This window comes from Sus scrofa, chromosome 14 (assembly GCF_054392235.1).
Source record: "Sus scrofa isolate SSC_HxYL_T2T_F1_AM1 chromosome 14, Sscrofa_HxYL_maternal_Yorkshire_Landrace_v2.0, whole genome shotgun sequence".
NCBI lineage: Eukaryota > Metazoa > Chordata > Mammalia > Artiodactyla > Suidae > Sus > Sus scrofa.
This window is the reverse complement of record NC_139396.1, coordinates 53,623,329-53,644,955: the sequence shown is the minus strand read 5'-3', so window position 1 is coordinate 53,644,955 and position 21,627 is coordinate 53,623,329. Positions and strand designations below refer to the sequence as shown.

The 21,627-nt window shown below is 46.1% G+C and overlaps 1 protein-coding gene across 42 annotated transcripts in view; it reads right to left on the bottom strand.

The window, feature by feature from the left end:
• CUX2 (cut like homeobox 2) overlaps positions 1 to 21,627 on the bottom strand; it is a 296,127-nt gene that overhangs the window by 166,800 nt on the left and 107,700 nt on the right. The window contains exon 1 of one of the 42 annotated variants that reach the window (XM_084995993.1): positions 18,303 to 18,392. The exons of the other annotated variants lie outside the window; for them this stretch is intronic. Coding sequence (XP_084852119.1) covers positions 18,303 to 18,341 — 39 coding nt within the window. The 5' untranslated portion in view covers positions 18,342 to 18,392. Of the gene's footprint in view, positions 1 to 18,302; positions 18,393 to 21,627 lie in introns of those variants that run through there. 42 annotated transcript variants of the gene reach the window in all.

Here is a 21,627-nt window from a genome sequence, read left to right as displayed (position 1 = left end):
CAAAGTCTGGAGCATATGGTTGAGAGACTGGGTTTTAGACAGATCTGTGTTCATGGCTCAGTTAAGGCACTTGCAAGCTGTGTGACCTTGGACAAATGACTTAACTCCTCTGTACTGTTAGTGTCCTTACCTACTTATTATTATTATTATTGGCTTTTTTTCAGGGCTGCATATGGAAGTTCCCAGGCTAGGGGTCGAATTGGAACTACAGCTGCTGGCCTACACCACAAGCCACAGCAATGCTGGATCAGAGCCATGTCTGCAACCCACACAGCAGCTCAGGGCAACGCCAGATCCTTAACCTATTGAGCAGGGCCAGGGATTGAACCCGCATCCTCATGGATGTTAGTCGGGTTCGTTAACTGCTGAGCACAAAGGGAACTCCTCCTTACCTAATTATTAACAGTGTCTACTTAGGGTACTTGAGAAGATCACATGAGATCATTTGTGTCAAGTACACAGTGCAACACCCCTTTTTATTACCAGTATTATTATTACCAGCAATGTAGCAGCAGCAGCAGCAGCAGCAGTGAAAGCAATGTTTTTTTATTGTGGTAAAATATACATTAACACAAATTTACCATTTTAACCACATTTAAGTGTACAGTTCAGTGGCATTAAACAAATTTACATTGTTGTGCAACCGTTACCATGATCCATTTCCAGAACTTTTTCATCTTCCAAAACCAAAACTCAGTACCTATTGAACACTTAACACCCCAGCCCCTGGCAACCACCTGGGAATCTGACTTCTCTAGGCGTCAGTCATATAGGATATAGGATACAGTGGCATCAGACGGTATTTGTCTTTTGTGATGGGCTTGTTTCACTTGGTATAATGTCCTCAAGGTTCACCCATGTTGCAGCACATGAAAGGACTTCCTCTTGAAGGCTGAATGATAAATTCCATCATATGGATATACCAATTTTTGTTTCTCCATTCACTCACTGAAAGGAACGTGCTGGTCTGACCCTAAAGTCAACACTCTGACACGCTGGGCTGTCACACAGCACCAGGGACTTGGTGCTGATCCTCTCTGACTCTGCTGACGCTTCTGTAAAATGGGCTGATGAAAGAAGCTACCTGCAGCCACCTCAAACTATTCCAAATGTCACCTCCCTCACCATCTGCATTAGTTTGCTAGGGATGCCAAAACAAGATACCATAGACTGGGTAGCTTAAACAGAGGGGAGGAAATTACTTTCTCACAATTCTGGAGTCTGGAAGTTGCAGACTGAGGTGTTGTTCAGAAGAAGTGTTTCTTCTGAGGTCATTCTCCTGAGCTGGTAAGACGGCCATCTCTCTTTTCCCTAGTCTTCATATGGCTTCCTTATATACACAGGCGTCCACGTTCTAATCTCCTCTTTTTATAAGGTCACCAGTCACACTGGTTAAGGGCTCACCTCAATGACTTTATTTTAACTTAATTACCTTTAAAGGTAAAAATAATTATCTATCTCCAAATATAGCCACAATCTAAAGTACTAGGAGTTAGGTCTCCAACATAGGAATCCCCCCCCCTCCCCTTTTCAGCTGCACCCATGGCATACGGAAGTTCCTGAGCCAGGGATCAAATCTGAGCTGCACTGGTGACCTATGCCACAGCTGTGGCAATGCCAGATCCTTAACCCAGTGTGCTGGGCCGGGTACTGAACCAGCAACTCCCCAGAGACAAGCTGGATCATTAACCCACTGTGGGAACTCTCTCCAACACATGAATTTTGAGAGGCCATGATTCAACCCATAACACCAACTTCCACCAGAGGCTGGGAAACTATAGGGGCTGATCTCCCAGCCCCCCTTGCAGCTACAAGAGAGAGTAGACGACGTAATATTTGAAGAGTTCTGGACAGTGTAATGAAGATGAGCTATCCCTGAGGAGGGCTTTGCTTCCTAAATTAAAAAGTAAAAAAAATTCACTGGAAGTAAACCTTTTGCCCTCGGCCCCTCTGGCCTTCCCTTCTTATTCCTTCTTGGCCTGCAGGCACGAGACCTACAGGAGGAACAAAAACCTTGCAGCTACCAAGATGAAAGCTGAGCTGGCAGAATGGAAAGACAGAAGGGTCGTCTGTCTGTGAACTTTGTTATGTGAGAAAAACAAACCCCATGATGTCCTTCAGTAGGTGAGTGGATAAACAAACTCTGGTACATCCAGATTGTATTATTCAGTACTAAAAAGAAATGAGCTATGAGGCCACTGGGAAACTGAAATGCATATTACTGAGTGAAAGAAGCCAATGTGAGTAGGTTATATACTACAGGGTTCCAGCTATATGACCTGCTGGAAAAGGCAAAACTCTGGAGACAATAAAAAGATCAGTGGTTGGCCGGGGTTGGAAGGTGGGGAGGGACAGAGGGGCAGAGCACAGAACCTCTTCAGGGGAGTGAAAGTACACTGCATGATACTGTAATGGTGGATACACGTACACCGTTGTACAGTTGTCCAAACCTATAGACAGTACAACATCAAGAGTGAATCCCCGCCCCTCCCCCCTTTTTTGCTTTTTAACATACCCACAGCATATGGAAGTTCCCAGGCTAGGAGTAGAATCAGAGCTGCAGCTGTTGGCCTACACTACAGCCACGGCAATGCTGGATCCTTAACCCACTGAGCAGAGCCAGGGATCGAACCCATGTCCTCACTGAGCCACAATGGGAACTTCCTCAAGAGTGAATCCTAATGGAAAAATGGACTTTGGGTGATGATGTGTTCATGTAGGTTCATCAATTGTAACAAATGTACCACTCTGGTATGAGATGTTGATGTGGGAGAATGGGCATATTTGGGGTCAAAGAGCATATGGGAATTCTCTGTACTTGCTGTTCAATATTACTGAAGCTAAAACTGCTCTAAAAACAAAGTCTATTTAAAAATAAATAAGTAGTAGTTCCTGTTATGGCACAGTGGAAACAAATCCAACTAGGAAACATGAGGTTGCAGGTTCCATCCCTGGCCTCACTTGGTGGGTTAAGGATCCAGTGTTGCTGTGAGCTGTGGTGTGGGTCAAAGACATGGCTCGGATCTGGCATTGCTGTGGCTGTAGCGTAGGCCAGCAGCTGTAGCTCTGATTCAACCCCTAGCCTGGGAACCTCTATATGCCACGGATGCGGCCCTAAAAAGCAAATAAATAAATAAAAATAAGTAAACCTAATGACTTAAAGGCACTATTGGTTGAGTTTCCATTTAGTTGCAGCTGAGTGTGTTCCTACAGGATCAGAAACTCAGAGGGCACTGGGGGCACTAGCTGGGCCCCACAAAGGTAGAGGGGTTCTGGACAGACTGCAGGAAACCCACAGTGAAGCCAGCAAAGCCTAACCAAACATTGTATGAGACCATAGATCCTGTGCAGGCTCTTCTGCCCTCACGCCCTGATAATCCAGGGGGGAAGGTGGTTGGGTGGACAAAAAGATAAATGTTTATGGCTCAGAAGATCTCTTGGGAGAGCAGGAACTCAAACTCAAGATCAGGGGGTGCAATTAAAGACAGAGACCAAGCTGCCTCCCAACATCACCCTTCCCCAGGTTCCCAACAGAAGACTTTGCTCTGCTTATTCCTGTGGCACAGAAACCTCCCACAGGGAAAAGCTGTGGCCAGAGAGCCCAGTACCCAATTTACTGAGAGACAAAAGAGCTGCTTCCATGGCCCACATTCCCCCCCTACACAGGTTGCTGGATTGAGATCTTTGGATAGGTCCAAGAATTCTGCCCCCAACTTTTGCCTTCAATACCTCCACTCTGTGAAACAGGATTCAAGCATAGCTCCACTCATCAGGGTGGTGGTAATCACTCATTCATTCATTCGTTCGTTATCTTTTAAGTCCTCAAGGATTTCAAGTTGGATGGTAGGACCTGAGAGATGAATGAAGTTGGAACAAGCCCTAAAGGCATTCTCAGCAAAACATAGGAGAAGGGGGTACACAAAGTCCCCAGTATGTGTGCTGCTCCTTCTGCACAGTGAAGTTTGAAGGATGGCTCAAGAAGAGGCAGGGTGGATGTCTAGGGATCCTTAGTTAAGCCTCTCATGCGCAGTAGGAAACCAGTAAGTCGGTAATTCACTGAGTATTTATTAAGTAACTTTTGTGTCCCAAGTACCATTCTGGGCATAACCAAGGGTTGGGGTGAGGAGACATTTAGGACCCCATCCTAGCCTTCAGGGACCTCATGATCTAACAGGAAGGGATCACAAGGCAGTGGTGGGTTCACTGTGAGTCACACAGGCCTGAGAAATGTGAGAGTTTGGAGGAGGCGGAGCTGGTCAGAGAACCATTCCTGGAGGTAGCAGCCAGGCTACAGCACAGCCATGAATGCCAAGTCAATTTGGACAAAGAGACACCATCAGGGACACCAAGTAGGCATCAAGGAAATGCAAAGAGATTTTGAGCAACAGCCAGTCATCCCCAGCCTGAGGGGATAAAACCCCTAAGAAGAATAATCACGGGAGGTGCTGAAGAAGAAGGAAACTGAGTCCCGAGAGCATCAAACTATGTCTGCACACACATCCCATGCCATGTATGCGGGAAGGCGGGTGCTGTACGGCTGCTTAGCACGCGTGTGCGCATTGATGGAGAAGGCGTCGGGCGCCAAGGCCTCCGGAAGAAGTGGGCTCCAACTTGGAAAGGAGGCATTGTCTCTTTAAGTGAGCATAACACTGTATCATCCTTTCTCTTCCTATTTTGGGTTTTATTAGCAAAGCAGTACAATGTTTATACTAGTGGGTATTACATTTGCCAGAACAATTACAGTATGACAAATGGTACATCAATGTAATCCATCAACCTCGCCAAGACAGGAATCCTTTACTCGGGACTGCCATTAATTCTGCGCTCCCGTCTCAGGGGTCCTGGGCCCGCGTAGCCATGACAACGCGGACGACGCCTGGTGTGAATGCTCGGGCTCCGTGAAGGATGGGCACCTCCTGGGTGCGCTGGAATTTAACCTCCGACACCCGCATATTAGTCTACTCGGAGCAAGAAATTAGAGTTTGGAGGTGGAAAAACCCAGTGCACCTGGAGGAAGAGGCGCAGTGCCTCAGAAGTGGGGAGGGATATACACCTATGGGTCATGTGGCCTGCCTGGGGCGGGTTGCTGGATACCAGCTCCAAAGCTAGGACCAAATTCAGGCAGAGAATGTCAAGTCTCAGTAGCAAGGACAGCTCTTAAGGAAAGCAGAAGGGAACTCAGGGCACAAGGTAGGAAGAGACTGAGCATCTAGAGAGAGAGGAGAAGGGGCAGTCGTATTTCGATCTCTACAGAAAGCCTCAGAGATGCTGAAAAAGCAAACACCTCCCTAGGCACAAGGAGGAAGGATGACATGGTGCACACCTGGCCCTCTGACTGGTCTACTCCAGCCCCAACAGTTGATATATAATTTTTTGACCCTGTGCTCCCTCTACCTCCCCCAGCTGCAGCTTCTCTGAGCAGCTAAATCTCAATGGTTACACACAAGACTGCAGCCATCAGCTGCAAATTCAGGAGTTTCAGGGTTCCTTGATTCATCCCAACCAGCAAATTACAAGCCGGGAGCGGCTTTATAAAATATGAAACGGCTGCTGTCAGTTCTTCCATCAGTTCTACATATTTTGCTGTTAACAAAAGGAACCGATAACCACTTCTCATAAGGAAAAACAAGAATAAAATCAAAGTCCCCTAATGGAGACAATCTCCAAAGTGCAACAACACAAGCCCATTTCTTTCTTTCTTTTTTCCTTCCCTGACAAATCAATCTGGCCATGGTCCAAGGATACAGGCAGACAGAAGGAGCTACCTCACCTGTTTTATTAAGCCATTACCAGAATCATTTTATTCCCATTTATAATGTTCAATACATGGTCTGAAGACTTTTCTAATATAGTAATTAGATGGAACACTAGATAGATGGATTAAATTGGGACGATATTTTATGCCATTGTACATTGCTTTACAATACTCTGCCTGGTTTCTGAGATACCAAGTGTGAGCATGTGTATAGATATGTGCATGCGTGTGTGTGTGTGTGTGTATCCCTTTTATTTTGGATAGGAAGGCTGTACTTTGCATGTGGCTCATTTCGGCATGAGCCCTTCCATGGAAATCTAATGGAAATGTATGAATCTATGAAAGAACTTGCCAGGAAAGCCATCCTATATTCCATCCCCTTGCCCCAAGCAAAGATTGCCCAAGTATCCTCACTGTTGTCATGGTCACTGCAGTTCACATTTACTGGGGGCTTACTAGGTACCAGGCATGGAGCTGAGACCTTGACATTTGCCAGGAGGTCGCATAACTTGAAGGCTCAAAAGTACAGGATTTGAAATTGCCCAGAGCTGGATTTAAGTCCTAGCTCTCCTACTGACTTGCTGTGTGACCTGGAGAAAGTCACTTTACCTCTCTGAGCCTCAGTTTTCCCTACCTGCAACATGGGGATAATACCAGTATCCATTTCACAGGGCTATTATTTCCTTTTCTTTCTTTCTTTCTTTTTTTTTTTTTCTTTTTGTTTTATTAGGGCCACACCCGCGGCATATGGAGGTTCCCAGGCTAGGGGTCCAATCGGAGCTGTAGCTGCCAGCCTACACCACAGCCACAGCAACTTGGGATCCGAGCCATGTCTGCGACCTACACCATAGTTCATGGCAACTCCGGATCCTTAACCCACTGAGCGAGGCCAAGGATCGAACCTGCAACCTCACAGTTCCTAGTCAGATTCGTTTCCGCTTAGCCCCGAAGGGAACTCCTCACAGGGCTATTCTTAATACATGTAGATAATTAAATGATGCTTTGCATGGGACCAGAGAGTACATGTTCAGAATGTCATGTTTAGTATCATCTCGTTTAGCCCAAGTAGATGGCATCGTGCCTCATTTACGGATGGGAAAACTGAGGCTTGGAAAAGGGTAACACTTCACCCAGGTCCCCAAATAGGTGGTAGGCATGGGTATCTGTATCCATAAAACCACCACACTTAACAACCACAAAAGATTGTCTCCTTTAGAGGGAGAAAAAGGAAAAGAAACACACACAAAAAAAAAAAAAAGAAAGAAAGAAAGGGAGAGGGATACCTCTACCAAGAAGTTTGTGTGTCTCAGGGGGTGGATGTTGAATTAAACCCACAAGCGTCTAATTTGTACCTAAGATATGGACTTAATTAAATTATACTTGTAATTCTAAGGGGCTAAGAAATCTAGATGTGCTGATCAACAAGAAAGCTCTTCCTTCACGTACAATCTCTCTCATCCTGTGAGATGACACAAAAAATGAAACCAGAGAAATGAGTCCTGCAGGTGTCACCTGACCCTGCTCATTTTCAGGCACCGACCCAAATGAGAAAACTGAGCTGCCAAAAAGTCAATCCAGACACACCATAAAAAGATATGCCAGAATGCAGATGCTTAGGGAGGTGGTGTAACCTGTCCGAGGTAACACAGCACTTGAGGTCACAGTAGGCACCTCTGCAGCACTGGAGTCTCAGTGGGGTGTGACGAGGGCTGCAGATCCTCCCAATTCCAATTACGCAAAAAAAAAAAAAAAAAAAAAAAAACCCACAAAAAACCCAAAACCATCACCTCCCAATTCTGCCCTCCTTGTTTCCTCACCATCAAACCACCTAAGCTTGCCAGTGATGGGGCTATATTTAACTGCAGTATTTTTTTTTTTCCCCAGTTTTGTGTGTAAATGGAGAACAGGATGAAATCTATTAATATAAAAAAGGAGAATGTTCCCGGCCACAAAGCTGCAACTCACTGCTTCTGAAGACCTGCTTTCACCATGGCCCAGGAAAATAAAATTACCCTACATATACATTTTTCCATATCAAGAGGGAGTTCTTGATTTGATAGGTGTACCTATAATCCACCAAAAAAGCCCCACAAAAAAACCAAAAAAAAAAACCAAAAAAAAAAAAAAACACAAACAAAACAACCCAAACCTGGGTAAAAATCCAAAAATCTCTTTGCTGCCAGCTCAATCTATGGTATTGATAGAAAAGTGAGACTCATCTTCACGTCAACTGTCCCCCATCAAAAGCTCCTGGCGCTGGGGCTCCCACTCCTCTGCCCAGGAAATCAGGGCCCCCATGTAGTCATACGTGAGGTGCTTAGGTTTCTGCTCATCCCAACTCCTCGGCTGCTTTTGCAAGCACAGTCAACACAGAACACCTCAGCATTGGAAAAATTTCTATTAGGAGCAAGGTGAGGGATGGGAAGCCAACTAGAGTAAGTATAGAAAAGATCAGAAAAGTTATCGGGGATGCCAAATACTGACATTTACTCTGGGCCAGGCCCCGTGACCATCTCATTGCTTCTCTCATCTACTCCATTCATATCTACATTTTATAGACAAGAAAACAGGGGCTATATAAAAAAAGAAAATGGGGGCTCAGAGATGTTAAGTGACTAACCCAAGGTCTCATAGGTAGTTCAGGACAGAACTGGAATCTGAACCCAGGTCTGTCTGATTTAAACATCTAGAACCTGTAAGAATGAAGAACCCTTTGGCAGACTGAAGCTAAGCCCACATCTCTGACATAAGAGGCAGTTTCTAGGGGGGAAATTGTTCTGAAATTTTATCTTTTGAAATGACCTCGGGAAGCTCAGTTCTATGGAAGGAATGGATGAGCTATGCGATGCACAAAACTACCTCTTTGTTCTTAGACTTTGTATAGTAGATTTTCTTATATCAGGTTGTCTTTGCCACAATATAAAAGCCTCCCAAGGAAAGGGAAGCAATTGGCTGGATCTGAGATGAGGTGGGGAAATGAATTAGATAAAGCCATGACCTCCCACTGCCTTGAAAGAGCACCTTTTGAGGATCCAGGAGGCTTTGCACCAACGTCGAACTAGAAAAACAACCACCTCAGTAGCCATGACTTCAACCACCAGTACTTCTGAACATAAGTCCACTTGAACCAGCTCTCCTAGGGCTCCTTTCCTGGATCACTGGGTCCCCTGGGGAGGAGAATTTCACAACTGCCCAGAGACCCACTAGAGACTGTTCCTTCTAGAGTCTGACTTTGGTGTTTCTTGCTGCAGCCAGACCTCATTTCCTTATAGAAATATCTATGGTAATGACAGTGCTACCTTATCTGGCCCACTATACAGACCCCTTAACTCTTAGTGGCAGGAGGGAAGTTGCCATTTTTTAGACGAATAAACTATGGACCAGAAACAGGGAGTGAAAAAAAAAAAGAAAGAAAGGGGGAGTGACTTGTCCAGAGTCACACAGCAAGTGAGGGTTGCACGCTTCCCCAGCCTGAGCACTGACTTCTTCAAATGGAGGGTCCTGGGGTGGAAGGAGATTCTTGCATCTCAGGAGAGGGGCCATCCCCCACCTAGGCCCCCAACCCTAAGAGTCATCCTTGACCATCCCTTTCTCCACATAATCTATCACCAAATCTCCACCATTCTGCTTCCTACACACCTCTTCAATCCTGCCACTCCACACCCATTGTCCCCACAGCTGTGCTCACTGGGCCCTTCACAATCTCTTGCCTGGACAATGCGCCCAGCTTCTCCTTGAGCTCCTACCTCCATGCTGGGCCCCTCTAGACTCTTCCTCATGCAGCAGCTCAACAAACATCAGACACTTGTATCATCTTGTTTGCCAAGGAGATGGCATCACGCCCATTTTACATACAGGGAAACTGAGGCTTGGAGAAGTGAAATACTTAACCAGGTTACTGATAAATAAATGGCAGGGCAGGTGTCTTTTTCCAGAGTCTGCTCACTTTACACATCTCCTTTGAAGAGCAGGAGAGATGCCTATAGCTAGAAGATCTCTAAACTCTAAATACCATGCTAGGAGTTCCTGTTGTGGGTCAGCAGTTAACAAATCTGACTAGCATCCATGAGGATGCAGGTTTGATCCCTGGCCTTGCTCAGTGGGTAAGGATCCAGCGTTGCCATGAACTGTGGTGTAGGCCAGCAGCTATAGCTCTGATTCAACTCCTAGCCTGGGAACCTCCATATGCTGTGGGTACAGTCCTAAAAAGCAAAAATTAAATAAATAAATAAATACCATGCTAAAACCCTGAACCCTTCTGTGGCCCCTTCTGCACTTGAGATAAAGTCTGAACCCCCTCACCACGACCTCATGGACCTGCCTACCTACCTCTCCCACAAAGCCCTGCTCCAATCCCAGCGCCCAGCCCACACCTCCATCCCACCCCCACTCTGCCCATGCAATTCTCTTGCTGCAAATGCTGTTTGCTATTCTTACCTCGCTGGCCCTGCATATCCACTCTCTGTAGTCTGTCCCAGGCCAGGAAGGCAGAAAATGACCCCAACACACACCCCTCTTCTTTCTGCTTCCCCAGTTCTCTCCTATCTTCTCTCACCAAGCACACAAGGACCACTCAGACCATCAGGATTCTTTTGTCTCTGAAGAGAGCCTCCAGCTGACAAGAAGGAATGTCACATCAATGGCCTTCCCTATTTTTTTTTTTTTTTTTTATATTTTTAGAGCTGCACTTGTGGCACATGAAGGTTCCCAGGCTAGGGGTCTAATCCGAGCTGTAGCCGCCGGCCTACGCCTCAGCCACAGCAATGCGGGATCCAACCACGTCTGCAACCTACACCACAGCTCACAGCAATGCCGGATCCTTAACCCACTGAATGAGGCCAGGGATCAAACCCACATCCTCATGGATGCTAGTCAGGTTTGTTAACAGCTGAGCCACCACGGGAACTCTGGTCTTCCCTATTTTATCTCCATGTCTTCCTCCGTGCCCCCTTCCCCGGGGATCCTGTCACTCAGGAAGGCTAACAACATGCTGGGGATCACACAGCATCAGAAATGGGACTAGAGTCTGGGTTGGGGTCTGTACTGGGTCAGATGCTCCACAAGAAGAACCTGAGATGGGGATTCTGGTGTGGAGGCTCATGGCAGGAAGGTGCTCAGCAAGAAGCTGGAGGGAGTGAAGGAAGTGGGCGGGGGCAGGGGCAGGAGGAGCTGGGCAGGGAGGTGGGCTCAGCAGGACTCTAGGATCAGCCTGATTTCCAGGAGGAGCTCTGGAGGGTGAATGGTGTCAAGGGAGGTACTGCCTTGAGGTCAGGGGGCTAGGTTGTTGGTCCCCTGAATTAGTCAATAGTCAAAGGCTGTGGGCTGCCCCCAGAGTGGAGTAGGATGGAACACCTCTGGGCAGACAGCTCCTGGAGGCTCAGACTCACTGAAAAAGGGTGGCAGCTGAGAGCTGCTATCAGTCAACTCAAAGCAGCTGGTAGTGCTGGCTGGGAAAGGGATCTGGGGGTGACACCAACAACATCCCCCATACATCCACAGCCCTCACTCTTCCTAGACTCAGCAGAGAAGGGTGACAAGGTTGGGGATTCTTTGCCTAAGCCAAAGCCTAACAGTGGCAGCCTATCTCCTTGATGGGAGACCCTGGGGGCTACTGTGGGTAAACGGAGGTTCAGAAAGGTTAAGCACTCTGACTGAGGCCACACAGCCTTTCATCCCATTTATCATGCAGCCATGACCCTCTGTAATAAGAAAGAGCTGACAGGCAGGCTCTCTGCCTTTCTTTCCCCTCCCCTGCCCTCGCCCCTACCCATACCCTGGCCCCACCCCCACTTAGCTGCCCCTCCTCTCGCCAGCTCCCCAGCGCCTGGGTGCTGGATGGGAACAGTGACACCTTGTCAAACAGGCTTTTGATAAATGCAAATCTCTCTTAATTTGAATTTAATTATCAATGAAGTGAGTGACTCCCAGATCGCTTCTCCCCATCAGAAACTGGCAGATACATCTGTGCGCAGAGCGAGACTGGCATCTGCTGGTCCTCACGCCAAGCCCCTCCTGCCTGGCTGAGGCCGCTGCTTGGGGAAAAGGGAGGAGGAGGTGGGCACAGGAGTCCCCACAGCTGGAGCCCCACCTCTGCAGATTTCTCCAGCTCAAGGTTAAGCCTTTCACAGGGCATTCAGACAGGTTTTGGACACTTGTCCAAAGCCCCACTGCAGGGCTGGACCCAGGTGACCTGGCTGTATTGTGTCCAGAACTTGTTTTATGGACCAGTGGCCATCATCAAGGGCAGAGGGGAGGCCATGTACCTCTGGAGAGAAGATGCCAATCAGCAAATACCGGGCACTTCCTGTATGCCAAGCACTGTACTATGTCTTTTTTTACATTAGTTCATTCCACTTGTGCAAAATAGCCATATAGGGTGGGTGTCTTGACAATTTCAACACACAGACGTGGAAACTGAGAAACTGGGTGCTGGCCCAGGATCTCCCAGCCTGGGCTCGCAACATGTCATGTATACGTACCTGCCACACTCAGCATGGGTTTGGCTCAGAGGGCAGGGCGATGACGGGTCTGAGAGAAGCCACTCAAGTTGTTGGCAAGAACCCGAGAGTAGAATCTACACCTTAAAAATTACATCTCATTAAGAATAAAAATACAGGAGTTCCCGTCTTGGCTCAGCAGTTAACAAACCAGACTAGCATCCACGAGGACACAGGTTCGATCCAGGCCTTGCTCAGTGGGTTAAGGATCCGGCGTTGCCATGAGCTGTGGTGTAGGGTCAAAGATGAAGCTCGGATCTGGCGTTGCTGTGGCTGTGGTGTAGGCCGGCAGCTACAGCTCTGATTGGACCCCTAGCCTGGGAACCTCCATATGCTGCAGGTGCGGCCGTAAAGAGACAAAAAGACAAAAAAAAAAAAAAAAAAAAGAATAAAAATACAGACAACAATGTCCATGTTGTGGCAGCCTGCCATGAACACATTATAGAGATAAGCTCACGGACTCCTGTTAGCAGCCCCATTTTCCAGGCGAGGAAAGAGAGATGCCCAGAGCTTGGGCTCCTTAAAAATGCAGTGATTTTTAAAGTTAGACAAAAAATACAAATCTCTGAATGCAAACGAGGAAAAACAGATGAGTCAAAAATAATGGTTGCTTGGAGTTCCCATCATGGCTCATTGGTTCACAAACCCAATTAGCATCCATGAGGATTCGGGTTCAATCCCTTGGCCTCAATCAGTGGGTTAAGGATCTGGCATTGCCCTGAGTTGTGGTGTAGATCACAGATGTAGCTCAGATCCCACGTTGCTGTGGCTGTGGTGTAAGCCAGTGGCTACAGCTCAGACTGGTGCTCTAGCCTGAGAACCTCCAAAGTTTTAAATATGCTGTGGATACGGCCCTAAAAAGATAATAATAGTGATAGTGGTTGCTCAAAATCCTGCTACAAATATAACAACCTCTGAAGTTTTCAGAATATTCTAGAACAAAGGTGGAGGGGTGCAACTGGATAAATAAGATCAGAACAGCAGAATGCTGACAGTTGTTGGTGCTGGGTGATCAGGACAGGGGGTTCACTGTATTTCTCTATTTCTTTTTCTTTTTTGTCTTTTTAGGGCCAAACCTATGGCATATGGAGGTTCCTAGGCTAGGGATCGAATTGGAGCTATAGCTGCCAGCCTACACCACAGCCACAGCAACTCAGGATCCTTTACCCATTGAGTGAGGCCAGGGATTAAACTCATATCCTCATGGATATTAGTCGGGTTCATTACCGCTGAGGCACGACAGAGACTCCTGTGGTTTTCTATTTCTACAATATTTGAAATTTTTCATAATAAAAGTTTTAAAAAATCTCAATCACCCAGGAACAACCACTAGTAATGTTTGGCATCTTCCTTTCCAGACCTTTCCCTCCCCCAAAATGACTGACCTAAATTCAACTTTAGTAATAATAATAATAATAATAATACTATCAGCAGAAGAGAGACAGGAAAGAAATGGGTCCACCGTGAACTATCTCTCACTGCCTTTTATTTATTTATTCATTTATTTATTTTTGTCTTTTTAAGGGCCACACGCACGGCATATGCAGGTTCCCAGGCTAGGGGTCCAATTAGAGCTGAAGCCAACAGCCTATACTGCAGCCACAGCAACACCAGATCTGAGCCATGTCTGTGACCTACACCACAGCTCACAGCAATGCCGGATCCTTAACCTACTGAGCGAGGCCAGGGATCGAACCCACGTCCTTATGGATACTAGGTGTTTCGTTAACCGCTGAGCCACAGTGGGAACTCCTATCATTGCTTTTTAAATGCAGGGGATTCTTAGACCAAATCTTGACCCCATTCCATTCACCTGGACCTTTTAGATTTAGACCCTATGGGCTCCTGTCCTTGAGACAAACACCCTGACAAACAGTGTGCATTAATTCAACCCTGGCTCTGGCCCCCTGTCCCGGCACCCCTATCTCCATTCCCTGCTTTGTCTTTGCTTTTGTTTTTCTATGTCACTCATTACCATGGACTAACCACACATTTTACTTTTCTATTAGTTTTACTCTTGTTCTAGAATGTCAGCCCCAGGAAGGCAGGGACCTCTTTTGTCTCACCACTGAAAGCCCAGGGCCTGAAAGCACCCATGGAGTAGGAACTCAATAAACAGTCTCCAGAGCAGTCTTTCTAAGACACAGCCTACCCTTTGCCACTCCTCTGCTCAAAGCCCTGGACAGCTCCTGTGGCCCTCGGGGGATGACAGGGGGGTCTGTTCTACCTCACTCTCCAAGTGTGTCCCTGTCATGTCCCCACGCATGCATGTCCTGTATTTAGGTCACAATGAACTAGCTGCAGGAACACAAGCATACACGGTCCTTCTGCCTGGAGCTCCCTTTCCTACCTAGTTTTCCTGGCAAATCCTTCTTCATCCTTCACAACACAGCTCAAGTGTCACCTCCTCCAAGGAGCCTTCCTTGACCTCTCCAGGCAGAATTCAGTTGATCTCCCTGGATGTCTTTACAACAGTGTCAGAGCCCGAATTATTCTAAGTGCATATTTGGTTCAACTATACCTGCAGCTCTCCTGGGTCTCCAGCTTGTGGGACTGCTCAGTCTCCGTGACCCCAGGAGCCAATTCCTCATAATAAATCTGGGTACATACCCACAACGTGTTGCTTCTGGTCCTTTGAAGAACTAATGCAGGTTTGGGTACTCAGAGTGATTCCAAAGGAAGAGAATTTTAAGGATAAGTTTTCTGAATTGACTCTAGGGTTTCCGGAATTGGCTCACTAATCCAATAAGATTTAAGGACTCTAATGACTCTATTTCTGGTAAAGAGTACTGATAGTCCGTGGTGTAAACTGCTTATAGAGATATGCAAAATACCAATACTGGATACTCCTAATCAACCACTTATAAGAAGCAAGAATCCTGAGTGACTGTATATATGATACTTTCAAATATTTTTGGCAAACTAATATAATGAGATCAGCTGGTTACTCCTAATGTCGCTAGACAAAGTGGGGGAAGAAAGGATGAGTTCAGGGATTTGAATTCCCAGCTCAAGTGCCATATAAATGATCTAAAAGCTTTTATGTGTGCCCTGAAGGAGACCCTTATCACCTGTAGCAGCAGGGCCGAGACTGCTGAAAATCAAACCCAGAATCTCATCTTGCAACTGGCTGAAATATAATGCGAGTTGAGCTGACAGCCTGTTAAGGTGTCTACTGTTAAAGTGAGGACATTGATGGGGAAAGAAGGGGAGAACCTGAAAGTCAGACTTATGGGAAGACTCTAATGAACTCTGGGACACTGAACCCCTAAATTCTAATGTGGCTCCTTTGCCAGTGAAAGAGGACTCCTCACCCCCAGAGGGAATTGCTTCTCCATCCCACCTGAGGGGATCAACCATGCACTGCCTGAAGAAACTGCCATGGCCTTTCCCTGAAGCAGCTATCATTCAAGGTGAAGCTAATTCTCCTCAGGACCCACCTCTGCCATCCATCTTTGCTTTTCTTTCTTCCTTTATTTGCTTTTTAGGGCCACACCCGCGGCATATGGAGGTTCCCAGGCTAGGGGTCTAATTGGAGCTGTAGCCGCCGGCCTACGCCAGAGCCACAGCAACGCAGGACCCAAGTCGCATCTGTGACCCACACCACAGCTCACGGCAACGCCAGGTCCTTAACCCACTGAGCGAGGCCAGGGATCGAATGCGCAACCTCATGGTTCCTAGTTGGATTTGTTTCTACTGCGCCACAACAGGAACTCCCCTCTTTGCTTTTAGATCTATAACTAGACTCAAGTCCCAGTAGCCCCCTAAAGGTGAAGTACAAAGTGTTACCCATGAGGAGGTATGACACACTTCAAAAGAACTACTTGAGTTTTCTAATTTATACAGACAGAATTTTTGGGAGTTTATATGGGAATGGATATTAAAAATGTGGGATAATGGTGAAAGGAACATAAAGTTGGATCAGGCAGAGTTTATTGATATGGGCTCACTAACCAGATATTCTTTTTGTCCTTTTTTTTTTTTTTTTTTTTTTTTTTGTATTTTCTAGGGCCGTACCTGCTACATATGGAGGTTCCCAGGCTAGGGGTCCAATCGGAGCTGTAGCCGCCGGCCTACATCAGAGCCACAGCAACGCAGGATCCAAGCCAGGTCTGCAACCTACACCACAGCTCATGGCAACAACAGGTCCTTAACCCACTAAGCAAGACCAGGGATCGAACCTGCAACCTCATGGTTCCTAGTCGGATTCGTTAACCACTGAGCCACGATGGGAACTCTACTAGCCAGATATTCTGCATTTAATGCTGCAGCTTAGGGAATTGAGTAGGTCTCCAACAGTTTGGTTGGCGGTTGACTGAAAAATGGATGAAAAAGCCGCCCACAGTGAATAAGTTGGAGGACTGGACCTGCCTTAGTTTAATAGGAGAGGAAGGAAATCAAAGGCTTAGAGAAATTGGTGTGTAACTGAATTTTGTTGTATGGCAGAACTTATCACAACATTGTAGATCAACTGTACTTCAATAAAACTTTAAAAAATGAAAAAATAGGCTTGGGAAACTGGAATGTTAGATTAGATTTTTCATTTAAGACCTAATTACCTACGCCACCAGGGGGTGGAGGGCGCTGGGGGTGGGGAAGCGGGGGCCCAGAAGACACCTTTCGTCACAACTATGAGAAACAAATCTTACAAGGGGAGCCCTGGCAGTCTTGAAGAGCTCTGTGATTACTGTTCTCTGTCAGCCAGCAATGGGTAGGAAATGCAGTCACAGAACTGGGAAACCTAAGTGCAATGGGAGCAAGTAGACCCCAGGGTGTCTGGGGCTCAGTGGTGGCACTCGACCACCAAATGTGAGGTGGGTGTGGTCAGCATAATGGGCAGCAGAGTCAAAGCTGCAATCGGAAGAGTCTGAGTCACCCAGACCCATGGCGTTGGCGAGCTGATCGTGGTGTTCTTAGAATTAAAATAGATAGGAAACCTACTAAATTTTTACTTGATCTGGATGGCACAAAGTTCTAGGTCAAGTGAATAAAAATCTAACCTGAATCATAAAAAGAGAGAGGCATGGCGCTTCAATTAATTCTCAGACTTGAGCCAGTTTATAGACCCAGAGCCCCTTGAGTGAAGGGGAGGCTGAGTTCCCTTGAGGAAGGACTCTGTTACACTACTGAGAACTTATACTGTGAGATCTTTCTCCCAGCCTTCCCCAAAGGAACCAACGGCCTTCTGCCAGGGTGTTTTTGCAGAAGGGTCAAAGAAATAAACCTTTTGGGGACAACTTATGGAGGTCAGGTGATCAATGGAGTTTTAGCTCAGGTCTGTCTCAGAGTGAGACCAGAGGGTCCCTGAACCGATCTTGTGGCTAATTCCCCAGTCCCAGAACACATAATGGGAATATATACACTCAACAGCTGGCAGAATCCCCACACTGGCTCCCTGACCTGTGAAGTGAGGGCACTTATGGTGGGAAAGGTCAAACCAAAGCCACTACAACTGCCTCTATCTAGAAAATAGTAAACCAAAAGTAATAACTGCTTTTCTGGAGGGACTGCAGAGATGGGTGCCATCACCAAGGACTTGAAAGATGCAGGGGTGGTGACTGCCAGCGGGTCCCCATTCATTATGCCTACATGGCTTACGCAGAAGGCAGATGGATCACGGAGAACGATAGTGGATTATCGTAAGCTTAACCAGGCGGTGACTCTAATTGCAGCTGCTGTACCAGATGTGGTTTCATTGTCTGAGCAAATCAACACATCCCCTAGTCCCTCATATGCAGCTATTGATTTGGCAAATGATTTTTTTTCTCCATACCTGTCAATAAGGTCCACCAGAAGCAGTTTGCTTTTGGCTGGAAAGGCCAGCAATACACCTTTACTGTTCTAGCTCAGGGGTAAATCAACTCTCTAGCCCTACATCTTAATTGAGTTCACAGGGATTCTGATTATCTTTCTTTCCCTTAAAACTTCACATTGGTCCATTACGGTGATGACATATGCTGACTGGACCTAGGAAGTCTAGGCTTTCATTAGTCAGACTTATGTGTCAGAGGGTGGGAAATAAATCTGACAAAAATTCAGGGGACTCTTACCTCAGTGAAACTTCCAGGGGTCCAGTGGTATGGAGGCATGTTGAGATAATTCTTCTAAGGTGAAGGATAAGTTGTTGGATTTGGCCCCTCCTACAACCCAAAAAACAGGCACGACACCTAATGGATCTCTTCAGATTCTGGAGGCGCATAGTCCTCATTCAGGCATGTTACTCAGCCCATTTACCAAGTGACCTGAAAAGCTGCTGGTGCTGAGTGGGACCCAGAACAAAAGAAGAGTTAACATCAGTCGGGGACTTTATCCCCATTTCTGGGGAGGGGGTTAGTGAATTGCTGGTTGTTTAGAGCATAGCTGTGTTGTGTTAGTTGGAATTGTGACCCTGTTATCATCTCTATCTAGAGATTAAGTGTGGTTTAAGGAGAGATACATGCATGTCAAATTGACAGGGGGTGGACGGGTGATGGTTAATTTTATGTGTCAACTTGACTGGGCCACAGGGTGCCCAGATATTTGGTCAGTAATTGTGAGGGTGCTTGGGGATGAGACTGTCATTTCAACTGGTAAACTGAGTGAAGCAGACTTCTCTCCTGAGTGTGAGTGACCCCATCTAGTCAGTTGAAAGCCTGAATAGAATAAGAGGCTGATCCTCCTAGTAAAGGCAAAATCCTCCTGCCTGACTATTGAGATGGGACATTGTTTTTATATTTTTAAAATTTTTTCCTGCTTTTGGATTTGAATTGGAACATCAGTTCCTCTTGGGTCTTAGACTGCCAGCTTTCAGACTAGAACTTAAAGCACTGGCTATTCTGCTTGCCAACTGCAGATCTTGAGACTTAGCCTCCTTAATCATGCGAGCCAACTTCTTATAACAAATCTCTTTACTCAACACACCCATGCAATTCTGTTGATTTTGCTTCTCTGGAGAACCATGACTAAAACAATTCATAACCTGGTTCATTTGCCCTTTGTAGGTGTGTTTTGTTTAGGTCATACTATATCTTAAATGTCATGGATTTATACAAATATTCAAAATTCCAGTTTCTTTTTAAAAATACGAAGTTCTGATCATACTGTGCTTGCACTCCTGCCTGGCAATCATCATCATTTAGAACTCTGAGACTGGGCATCCACTCTCTAGTTAGCCACAGTTTCCACCACCCCCTATAGCCTGGCATCTGCTCTGCCTCCCTCATTAATCCTACCCACCAGGCACCTGCAGGAATTTGAGTTTTCCGTTCCTGCTTCTCAAGTCCCCTCCCCTCCAGACTATGAGGCCTAAATGCAGGGACCATGAATGTGTTCACCAATGCACCTCGAGCATCTGGCACAGTGTCTGCCATAAAACTAGTACACCAAAATACATTTGCTGAATGAATGAATGAATGTTCCTTGCAATCAGGACCAAAAGCTGGAAATGCCCCAAGACATGGCAACAACTTAGCTCCCTTCCAAACACACAGCACAACCTGAGAGGCACTGGGGGATCCAGTTATGGTAGTGTGGGGTTAAGTGTCAACTCTGAACAAGCTGGCAGTTCCTCGAAAAGTTAAACAGAATTCCCATATGACCCAGCAATTCCACTCCTAGATACAGACCTCAAAGAACTGAAAACAGGTGTTCAAATAAATACATGCATATGAATGTGTATGAGCAGCACTATTCCAGATAGCCAAAAGGAAGAAACAATGTAAATGTCTATCAGCAGATGAATGGATAAATAAAATGTGGTCTATTCATGCAATGCAACATGATTCAGCCATAAAAGGAATGAAGCACTGACATGTGCTACAACACAGATGAACCTTGAAAACATTACGCCAAATGGAAGAAGCCAGACACAAAAAGCCACGTACTGTACGATTCCGTGTATAGGAAATGTCCAGAATAAGTGAATCCACAGAGATAGAAAGTAGACTGGTGGTTGCCAGGGTCTGGGGGGAAGGGAAATGGGGAGAGACTATCAGTGGGTACAGGGTTTCCTTTCGGAGTGATGAGAACATTTTGGAACCAGATAGAGATGGTGGTGTTGTATAACACTGTGAATGTATTAAACGCTACTGAATTGTCCATTTTTAAATGGTTAATTTTATGTTATATGAATTTCACTTGATTTTTTTTTTTCAATGTTGACTGGAGGCCAGACTGTTCAGGTTCAAATCCCAGTCTGACATTTGCTAGCTGTGTGAACTTCACCCCCTTAGCCTCAGTTCCCTTATCTGTAAAACGGGAACATAGGACTCTCTTTATGAGGGTTAAATGAGCTAAGGTATAGAAAGTACACAAGATCTGGCATATCCTAAGTGGTAAATATTAATCTTGCTATCACTCTGGGGATGCTGAGTTTCCTTAGTTCCTTCAGGATTGGGTCAGCCAGAGTCACAAAAGCCTGCTGGGGATCCAGCAGGGCTGGCCAGGACTCCTAGATCCCATGGCTACATCTGACATTCATGGAAGGAATCAAACATTTCCTGCCCATTAAATTAAAGCAGAGGCATCTATCTAGGAAGAAATAAAACTGTAAGTATCAAAGCCAATGCATAACCTTCCTAGGTTACTGCTGCAACCTCCTGTCTTTAACAATTATTGTTTAAAAGAAGAGGTCTGGGGTGGTGGGGTGGGGTGAGGGTGGGTTGATGGGTCTTTCACCCCATTTAAAGGTCACTGCATGCATTGACTTGTGTCCCCATATCAAACATCTGCAGCCACAAGGAACTAGCCAGTGGCTGTTTGCTCTCCGGACGTTATTTATTGCTGGTGTAAATTGGCAGGATCCCCCGGTGCATAACTTTTTCCCTGACTTGTTTCTTTCCAGAAGATCCCAGACTGGGGGGCCAGCCTCGCAGACGCCAACTGAACAATCTTCTTTCAACAGCATTAATTATCTGTATGGCTTTCCATAACAACAAAAGAAAAAATCTTGACCCCACTGGCTGCCAATATTTAAGGCACTAGGAGAGGGAAATCCTTTTATCTTTGCATCTCCCTGAGCAGTTAGGTTTGATAAAACATCCTTCCTGTCCCCCCTCCCTTTTTATATTCCACACTTTCTGGCCTGATTAATTCTCCCCATCTCGGTAAAGGGCTGCATATACTCTGGAGTGTTGACTTGATTTTCTTCTATAAAAACATCCTCACAAGAAATTAAAACAGCTAAGCCCATTCTTTCTCCAGAAGCTACTTGTAAAGAGTCTCATTCCTCACTACTGAGGGGGGGGGGTGCAATTAAAAGATTTGTAGGAGAGGACAAGGGTGGGGGGAGAGAATATGGAAAATGGAATACGAGTTGAGAAGATTTCTTTATTTTAAATTAAAGTTAAGGATTAAAGGCATCAGGCTTTCAAGAGTTACCGTGAAAGGCTTTTTAGC